The 10,168-nt window shown below is 38.5% G+C and overlaps 1 protein-coding gene across 2 annotated transcripts in view; it reads right to left on the reverse strand.

Moving 5' to 3' along the window:
* baiap2l1b (BAR/IMD domain containing adaptor protein 2 like 1b) overlaps positions 1–9,813 on the reverse strand; it is a 28,646-nt gene extending 18,833 nt beyond the window's left edge. Inside the window, exons 1-4 of one of the 2 annotated variants that reach the window (XM_034894227.1) lie at positions 9,424–9,813; positions 7,389–7,464; positions 7,028–7,114; positions 1,041–1,102 (exon numbers count right to left, since the gene is read on the reverse strand). In XM_034894227.1, coding sequence (XP_034750118.1) covers positions 1,041–1,102; positions 7,028–7,114; positions 7,389–7,464; positions 9,424–9,474 — 276 coding nt within the window. In that variant the 5' untranslated portion in view covers positions 9,475–9,813. The remainder of the gene's footprint in view (positions 1–1,040; positions 1,103–7,027; positions 7,115–7,388; positions 7,465–9,423) is intronic. The other variant, XM_034894228.1, reaches the window with a different exon arrangement.
* Between the last annotated feature and the right edge of the window lie 355 nt (positions 9,814–10,168).

Here is a 10,168-nt window from a genome sequence, read left to right on the forward strand (position 1 = left end):
TTTTTTTCCTCTGAACTGAATGAATAATGTGACTCACCATCTGAAGTCCGTTAAGTCGACCCACTCACTGATGCTTTTAGCAACAATTTCTCAGAGGAGTGCCTTGGAAGTTTTCTGCCCCAAAGTTTAGCTTTATTAGGTCATTTTTAAACTCCGGCAATATTTATTTTCCCAACCACAAATATCGTGCGATATTTTATGAAAAACTCTTGGGGTTAGCGTTAGATAATTGAGGGCTTCATTAAAGTAAATGTCATCAGCTAATCAAATGATAATGCCAAAGCATTTGTATGTTCAAGCTTCTCCGATGTAACATTTTGCAGGTTTTTTCTACCTCATATCATCACAAACAGAATCCCTTGGAGTTTTTAACTTTTGACAAAATAAATAACTGGAAGATGAAACTTTGGGGTCTGAGAACTTCTAATGTCAAGGGGTTTATTCAGTTTTAAAATTAATTACATTTTTCCATTTCTATCATCTTACAGACTTAACAACAAATGAATTTAGGAATTAACTAAAAGATTAATTTATAAAAATAATCCTTTGCATCTTCAATAAATTTTTTGCATGCTAACAACCTAAATTAGACTGTACTTAATGCACCAGATTGTAACAGCTCCAGCAGGTGTATCCTTGGGACATGTTGAGGCCTGCCCTGTGCTCTCAGCAAGGAAAGAAACCAACTAACAGGTGCTAAAACAATCCAAACCTGTTGTTTTCCTTCCTATCCAACCTCTTTGTATTGTGCTTGTCCTTGGTGCTACTGTAGTTGATGTAGGTGGGGAGGGAGGAGAGGCCGTGTATATCTATCAAAGGTGGGAGGAAGAGAGAGAATGCAACTTGCTGACTGTGTGTACCACTAAATGGTGCTTAGTGGATTAAGGCTTTGCTTGTGCTCGACTGGAAATATACTGAACAACAGGTTCAGAGAGTTTCTGACAAAGTGCATTTGGGTGAGGCGCAAATAGGGAGAAATTAGGTTACACAGGAATTTTCAGGAAGCATTACGCTAGTGCAAAAACACATGTAACACTCACATTTTCTTCCAGCTCAAAGTGAACCTTCCTGTGGATCTCGGAGATGTCCATCAACACTGCACCTGTCCCAGAGAGAAAAACAGACAGGTAATATACATGTCAGAAGAAAGACAGGCCAGCAGTAATCTAATTGTTTGGTCCTGGTTGTTTTTCTTAACAAGTAAAATGATCTAAATGTATTGCGCAACACTTCACTTCAATGAAAATGAGCACAATACATATAGTACACCACACACAGTACATTACACTGAATAGGAATGAATGCATCACTGAGAAATGATGTGTGTCATTTGAAACCTCAAAAAACATCACGTCACCCTCTACAGATAGTTAAAAAAGGATTTTCTCTGCTGAAATGAAAACGAAAATAAATAGATGTGCCTGTACTAGAAAAACTGGACCACCTACTGCTCGGCTAATCATAAAGAGCTCAGATGGCAGGCAGCCAAAAATCATAACTGTCTGTTTCTGCATGTTGCTCACAAAGGCAATCAAATTAGGATTATGGAGTACCAATCATTATATAAAAAAACTAATTAATTTTCTTATTGACCTAAGTACACACCGCCAGTGATCAGAAAAATCTTAACTGGATTCCCAATTCTTTATTTTACTGACATCCGTCTCATTTTTACAAAAACAAACTTAAAATTACAGTAGCCAAAAAAAATGTCTAAGACCACTAACTTAATAAATAATAGCAAACAGTAAATAAAGTAATGTGTCAATGCTGTACAGCATAAATCATTAACCCTACTCTGAACCAGTGGGTGTTCATGCCGAGTCGTGTCTGTTTTTAACATGTCTGTGGCCTGGATAGAGCTGCTACAGATTGAAAAGGCCTGTGTGTGTGTGTGTGTGTGTGTGTGTGTGTGTGTGTGTGTGTGTGTGTGTGTGTGTGTGTGTGTGTGTGTGTGTGTGTGTGTGCGTGGCTGGTAAAGTCCTTTGACAAAAAACATTTTCAGCACCCCTCAGAAAACTGGTAGACATTAAGGAACAATATGTGTGTTTCCAAAGATGTGTGTGGGCCAATGAACTTGACAGATGGATGGTCACTTTATTGCAAAAGCAAAAGAGAGAATTATGAAGAATGAGAACTACAGCAGCTGAACTTTGGCTCAAACTTCAACTGTTTATTCCATTTTAAATCTTATAAAACAGCAACTAATTTGAAACCCGGTCCTTTCAGAGACACATGTAATACATTGCTCTTCCAACTATAGTTACAACTACAGTATGAATAGTGCACAGTATATGCATTTATCTTTTCTGTGTATAGAATAGATGTAAAATGCATGACAGATTGAAGAATGTGTCTCCCACGGGATCATGTGTCTAAGATATACTGTAAAAGCAGGATGCAAATCATTAGAATGAAAACGGATGTTATGACTGTTTCCAGCACTGAGCTTTTCCCATAGGAGTTTATTTTCCGTGTACAGTAAGCAAATGCCACAACCAAAAAAAACTTTTTCACTAGCAAACAAGTACAGCTGTACTGTACACACGGGTGCTGATAGTGATATAACCTTGAGACATTTGTTAAAGACACATTTCCTACTCTACAGATACAGTTAATTGGAATATAAATAGAAAATCTGGGCCATCACAGAGTGGAGGTGTTGGCTTGGTAAAAAAAAAAACACTTTAATTATTTAATTAACATTTCTGTTTGTAGATGCTGTAGACCAATACTGCATCAGATGTGAAAAGGAGCCATCTACACAAACCTCACAGAAAGGTTTTCTAAAGATTAACATGAGGAAACAGCAGTTACTGTGCCTTGACAGTAATTCAGTTTTAATTTAATAAATCAATATAAAAAAGGTACGAAAATAAATATATAACTGAATCAGAGGTGGTGCCTCCAGAGCCACATAAAAAAATCCAGTTCCCTTTTCTCAACAAAAAAGTACCATGCAAATCCCTGAAAGATGTTCAGTAGGCTGCCAGGTTGATGTATCAATATGTCCTGACTACTGTACATTTATCAGCATGTAAACATTGCCCTTCCCCCACCCTGTCTTTCTACACCTCAACTGCCCCACCTTGTCTTATTATGGCAAGACTGGCTCTTTCACCCAGCATGGTTCAAACAGCTCGGCAGATAAAGGCCAACAGACCATTCCTGTAAATCTGCCCTTTGGGAGGAGTAAAGAGACTTGGGTGGGGGGTAATCTTAAAAATGTCACGAGGTGTGGTATACAGTCAAATACCCGACTGACTGGTTTCTTTGTTTAACACAAAAGTTGTGAGTCATCAACATCATTATATCCAAATAATCAATGCAAAAGTGTCATGTTACTGACACACGTATTCAACTGTCTTGGCCACAGTAACGTCACAGGACTAAACAGCCTTTTATTCCAGCAGTTCACACTCCTTTGTTTTTTTTTTAGTCACAGTATGTACAAAATGTTGCCGGGCAACAGGTGTTCTCAATCGAGCAAGGTTTGAGGGCAAAAGTGTTTCATAATGTGGATTACACCAGGAGCAATCCCCCGCCATTAGCTAACAAAACCAAGTCAAGATAAACCCCATACAGACGCCCTGACTACAGACCTGTTTACCCAGGTTGTAAATGGGTCTGGAGTCTTGGCTGCACACACTGTGCTTTGTGGAGCAGTTTTCCATTCACCATAACTGGGGAGACAGTTGTTACTCAAAGACAAAAGGTAGCAACTGACCATTCAGCAAGCGTCAAAAGAAGTTAAGTATCTAAAGGATAACTTTGCCATGAAATCGCTAGGATGTTAGGAGTGGGTGAAAGAGCCAAGAGGTTTATGATGAGATCATCAGAAACTGTCACTATTGGGGCGCCCTCGTAGCTCACCTGGTTGAGCGTGCGCCCCATGCACCAAGGCTCAGTCCTTACCGCAGCAGCCCGGGTTCAATTCCAACCTGCGGCCCTTTGCTGCATGTCGCCTACCCTCTCTACCGCCCCCCTTCCTGTCTAAAGCTATCCTATCAATTAAAGGTCCAAAATATAAACTGAAAACTAACGGTCATTTTATTATTATCATGATTATTATGGTTTCTCACAGTCAAATTAATATGTGAAAAACAGCAGAACGCTACAATAAATGACTGCTTGTAGTTCATATAACATGACAGTACAGTATTTTCTATTTGAACACTAATCAGTTCTACATTCCCTGGGTAAATCATGCAGGAAAGGATTGAAAGAGAGACAAAAAAATATATAGTACTTTCTTTTTCTATGATGTACAGATGGATGGATATAATGGAAAGCAATACGAACAGAACTAAATGTGTGCAAAACATAGAAAAAGAAAAGAAACTTCTTAAGAGATAAAATTGTAAACAACACTGACATGCAAAGCGGCCCACAGTACTTCCTCTGTTTTGAATGTGGGCAAAATAATCCTGGCAAAGGAGTGAGCCTGCTGACACACTATGCAAACATACTTGGATTATGTAAAGGGGGCCTGATGCCATTTGAGCAGGCCAGGACCATCAAAAGAACAGCGTTTATTTGTGTGTTTGTGTGTGGGTCTATGAAGCGTCTGTAAAGCCCTTGCTGCTGTAAAAGGATAAGGCTGGATGGGATTCAGTTACGTGAAGATAACAAAATGATGCGCAGTCATGGGACCTCACAGGCTGATAAATACTCTTTCAATTTTTGGGGTGTGTAAACACCTGTAGTGTCCTTGTCAAAATTCAACCAACAATATATTTTTATGTTCCAGCACCAGTAAGACTTCAAATACAGTTAGAAGATTATAATAAAAAAAGAGTGACTACACAAGCATAACTTGTGCTTCAGATCTTAATTCTGGCTTATAGTCTGAAACAGCTCAGATGGCTGAGTGCTTGAATGAAAGACCTGTTGACATTTGAACTCTGGCAGAGGAGTTACAAGACTAAAGGAAGTAAAAGAAGAAGGTTGGAGGACGAGGTCCTCTAAAGGGTATCTGGTTTCTGGTTAGCTAGGCGTCACTGATGCTCAGGTTTCTGACGGGGCAGCTTCACTACGTCTTCAAGCTCAGAAACAAAATGCAGACTTCTTTTATTCTTTTTGTTTCTAGCGGGAAATTCTGCTTCCTTATAATTTATATTGTTGTCTTGGTATCCTGGCTGGTTTTACCGATGCATAGTACAGACTCCAGTTACAATGCATCATAGATGAGAAGACTGATTGTAGTGTATATATAGTCACCCCCTGCTCTACATAATGACTCAGAATAATCTGTCATGATCTGTCTCTCTTTCTCAGGGATTAGTGGTTGCTGGAGTGTATCCACAGGTTAGAGGTGAGTGTGATTTCCCCCTACACTAAAACGGTTTTGTAATGCTAATGGTGTGTCTATGTCATCTTTAGGACTTATTATTTATAGTTTTCATTTGCCAGAAAAGGGGAATGTATGTGTTTATTTGAAATATTAAAACCGGTGACATTTGAGTAAAAAAATCAATTTTGAATTACTTAGATGGACACTGATGATGATAATAATAATAATAATAATAATAATAATAATAAGCAGTTTGTTTGTGTTCCTCCCCTCATTTCCTTTTGACCTCCTTTTAATGAAGGCTATAATTGCCACAAGAGAACCTAATTTACTGTGAAACGCTCTTAACAATCTTAACAAAAATGTATCTTACAGCGTGTGGGCATTAACATGTGGGCATTAAATACAGATGTGCTTTCTTGAAGTAATTTGGGTATTTTGGGGTGAAAGCCCAACAGTGTCAAGCCTCTGCCACCCCTAAAATAGATGGCACAGTGACATGACAATTTCTTTTGCAGAGACTGAAAGCAAAAGTGCAACACACACACACACACACACACACACACACACACACACACACACACACACACACACACACACACACACACACACACAATATTTATAACCTACGGATGACAAACCAAAGTGCTCCAGCCTCGTCATTAGGTTTACATATAGAAGGAAATATGTCAGTCTATAATGTGGGAAGATCACTGACTATGGATGGAGACATGAGATGTGGATTTATAATCACACTATTCTGCACAAGAAAAACTTGTCACCATCAGAATCCATAGTGACTAACACAAATACAATCTGACTAGCCACAGTTCTTCATTAAGGAGCAACTTAAAATGGTTATACTTCAAGTCTAGACATCTACATTTTTGGATGGAGTATCACTTTAAGTGTGCAGGGATATTGACACCATGTGGCACTTCCCATTGTGCTGCTGGAATTAATTAGCAGTTTTGCTGCTAATCAGCATGGGAGTTGAGAGACAAACAGTGGTTATATCAAAGTGTGCCACTAGTGACAATGTGTTAGGGGGCCATCTTTGGACTACAAATGAGCTTGTGGGAACCGAAGCCTGGGGACTTGGTTAGAAACCAACAGATAACCAAGCAAATCAAGCCACAGTGTTTTTCTACCCACTCCACACGTACATTCATCTCAAGCATCATGCTGGCATTAATCAAAGAATGTCTGCTGCTGTGTTTAAGCTACAGTGTTTCTGTATCTCAGTTATGACAAGGTACTTCAAAATACAAACAAACATTGGATGCAAATACAGTTGTTGTTGTCAATCTTTTTATTTTTTTTAAATTGACTTAAGTGCAAGATGATCTCAAGCTGGAAGAATTTAAGACCACAGGGTTTTTTGTTACCTTGCTTTTGCTTGCATGTATTAATGATTAACTCATTCATTTGTCTTTTAGGTATATTGACTGTGATGCTATAAAAACACTTCAGTAAATAATGTAAGTAGCATTTATATAAAGTGTAGAATGAGAAACTGTTGATGTCTGATTTAGAAGAAATTAAGCTGAGAGTGTCCTACATTTATCGACATATACTATATATATGCAACCCCGGGAAAACAACAACAAGTGTTTTTTAAGACCCAGGTGAGATAAACAATTATTTCAGGAAAGCAGGAACTATTTCCACAGTCTGATTTTCCCTTTGTTGAAGCAGTAGAGAGCCAGAGGACACGGCAACATGGAAACTTACCTAATTCTCTGGAGACAGGAGACACTGCAGCATTCTCCCCAATCTTAGACATTGCATCAAAATATAACTTTCCCGCCAGGATCATTGCTGGGAAAATGATAGAATGATCATTAATGTTTGTAACAATAGTTTGGGGAAATTATCGGCTCTGTAATGCATGTTGAAGACCATTGAACAACAACTTTAGAGTTACTATATAAATAGTTATTCAAATTTGGCTTGGTATAGTTGGACCCCCAAAAAAACCTTTTAATCTCTCAGGTACCCGCCCATCTAGCCATCCATCTACCTTCTACTTATAAGCATCTGTTTTTCTAAACTCTAAGTTACTGTAAATGTCTGTCATAGTAAAAATGCTCACCAGCTGCTGATTTCTCATAGTTCTTGCCCAGGTTGACCAGATTCCTCAGTCCTGGGTTGAACTGGTCCATCACACTCTGGGTGGTTGGAAAAAGAGAAAGAGACGGATAGTCATCATTTCATTCAAGGTTTAAATTGTTATGTTGTTGAAACACGGCTGACTCAGTCAGGTGGGTGACTGTCCACTTGACCGGTTCACATCACATGTGAATAAGGTGGGGGAAAATATATATCTTATTAAAACCTGTTGACTAATCTTTAACAGGACAGGAGCTATGAGATTTAGGCTAAGATTCACGTGCCTGCCATGGAAGCAGATTTTTCTGACATACCGTGCCATAGAAGACAAAAAGATGACACATGGAAAATGACAGAGACTGACGAATGGATTACAATGCTGCAAAAGCAAAAGTATAAGAATTAGCGTAAAACAAAAACCACTTAAGCAATTACGAAGAAAAGAACAATAGAAGAAAAGTTGTTTTCCAACATGTCAATTCGGGGGTTTTACATATAGAACTACCAGCCTTGATCAACGTCATACAGAGTGGAACTATCATCTGTAAATATGAGTCAGCACTTATCTCTGTAATTATTGAGCTTCTCTTTCTCCATGTCATATCAGGATAAGGACTTAGCTTCACACCCAAGACAAGAATGCAGGAAATGATTTAACTTTGGTAAGCCACCTTGAGATACACATGGCAAACAATGTTTCATGAGCCAAGCAGCGCTCCCCCACTTCTGATTCAGACCTTTGTCAAGCGATACATTACATAACCTGCCTGACAGTGTTTATTAGAAATGACACCATATTCCTAAAATGTGTACACAAAAAAAAACAAAGGAAACACAACTTGCTGCAAAACTCATGTAAACATACATCTATGGGTTATAGCAGCGAACCAGAGGCGATGGCTGCCGAGGAGATTGATATACTCTTGCCGCACAACACAAACAACCAGCTAAATTATTAAACCTGGAGTCTTTTTCCTGCATTTCATCACACCAAGGAGCTGTGGGGGCTGTCCCGAGAGGAGGCAAGCAGGATAAAAGATATTCAAAAAGGCTAAATGCTTGTGAGAAAAATAATACAGTATCTTTTTTTCCCCCCTTACAGACTCTTTTTATGGGTGATACCACTCATCTGCTTCACTTTGCCACCTGTGGAGTATACCGATCTGGCTACACAGTGGGAAAAGTTAAACTCATGGTGGGATGTGTGTGTCACATCCATTTATGTATAATGGTGGTGTTGTTTTTGATTGGTTAGATTTCTCCTTTAACCCCAATAATTCACATAGCAAAACACTACATACAAAGCAACTGGCCATTTATTATGTTTTAAAGGATACTTTCCACAACAGTTCAAAAACACAATCCTAACCATTCCGCTTCAAATCACTTAGACTACAATAATTAGTAATACTGGATGGCACAAATACCAGAGTACACCAAAAAGCACACAAATGAAGCTGATCAACCGAGGCAGCACTTTAGTAAGGAAACGGCACTCCTAGGGGAGGGCCTATTTTCTTCAAAGACAGTAATCCAAACTTACTAAATAGTCAGTCAAATCCTATGTATACTAAGTAAAATATGTTGAAAAACTATTTTCACACTGCAGTGGGTCTCTACTAATGCTGAGGTAAACAAAGAAGGGGTTCTACCAATAACTTATGTTAAAAATAAGTTGTTTACTGCATTGATATTTCTTTATAAAACGCATTATATTATTCAAATATATCTTAGCCTATATTCGGCTATATTATTAGCCAAAATGAGAAGGTAAAAGGACTCCGGGTCGAATTTACCTTCCCTCCATCTCTGCCTGTAGTCTACTATTAGTGAACACTTTAAGAATGCACTAGCCTGGCTAATTAAAAACACCTGTTACTCATTCAGGTTGAAACGCCACCGGAAAGTTAAAGCACAGCGGGTGTAGCTGTTTCAGCAGTGGACAACTGTATGGAAGGTTATTGTTTGTTCTCGTGTCGTGTTCGCACCGGTTGTTTTCACACCAGTGGGCTACCCACCTTGTATGCACTTTCAGTTAGCTTGGTCACCTCTTCCACGCTCCTCGACATGTTTAGATCCTCTCGCGACACACGATAAAGAAAGATTTTTTTGTTTTTGTTTTAAACACCGACTCAAACCAAAAGGAAAAGGTCCAACAGGGAAAAGTGACCAAACCTATGGACACATGACATTCCTCATAGGCAGCAGAATACGCAAGAAAGGATCCAAACTGAGAAGAAGAAAAGGAGAAAAGTCCAGTGAAGGAGACTCCAGCTGTCTGTTGCTGCTGCTCTGACTGTGTGAGCACAAAAAAGGCTGAGCTGTCAAACTTGTTGTAGGTGCTTAGTTCAGAGCAGAGGAGGCCTGTGTAGGTAGGAAAAGGTGGAGATGTGTCAAGCCAACCGGAATGAAGGAATAAACCACTTTTCCGGTTGACTACTTTCAAATTAAACCTTTTGCAGGTTAGTGTCATTGTCCACGAAATGTTGCAACCTTTTCATTGGCGGAAGAAGTAATTAACTTAATTAACTTAAGTAAAAGTAGAAGTAGTAAAAAAAAAAATATATATATATATATATATATATATATATATATATATATATATATATATATATAAATTAAAAAATACAGTGTACATATATATATGTACACTGTACATATAGTGGCAGAGTATGTATGTATGTATGTATGTATGTATGTATGTATGTATGTATATATATGGCCTATATACTCAATTACAAGTAAAAGACCTGAATTCAAAAT

This window comes from Etheostoma cragini, chromosome 15, assembly GCF_013103735.1.
Source record: "Etheostoma cragini isolate CJK2018 chromosome 15, CSU_Ecrag_1.0, whole genome shotgun sequence".
NCBI classification, from domain to species: Eukaryota; Metazoa; Chordata; class Actinopteri; order Perciformes; family Percidae; genus Etheostoma; species Etheostoma cragini.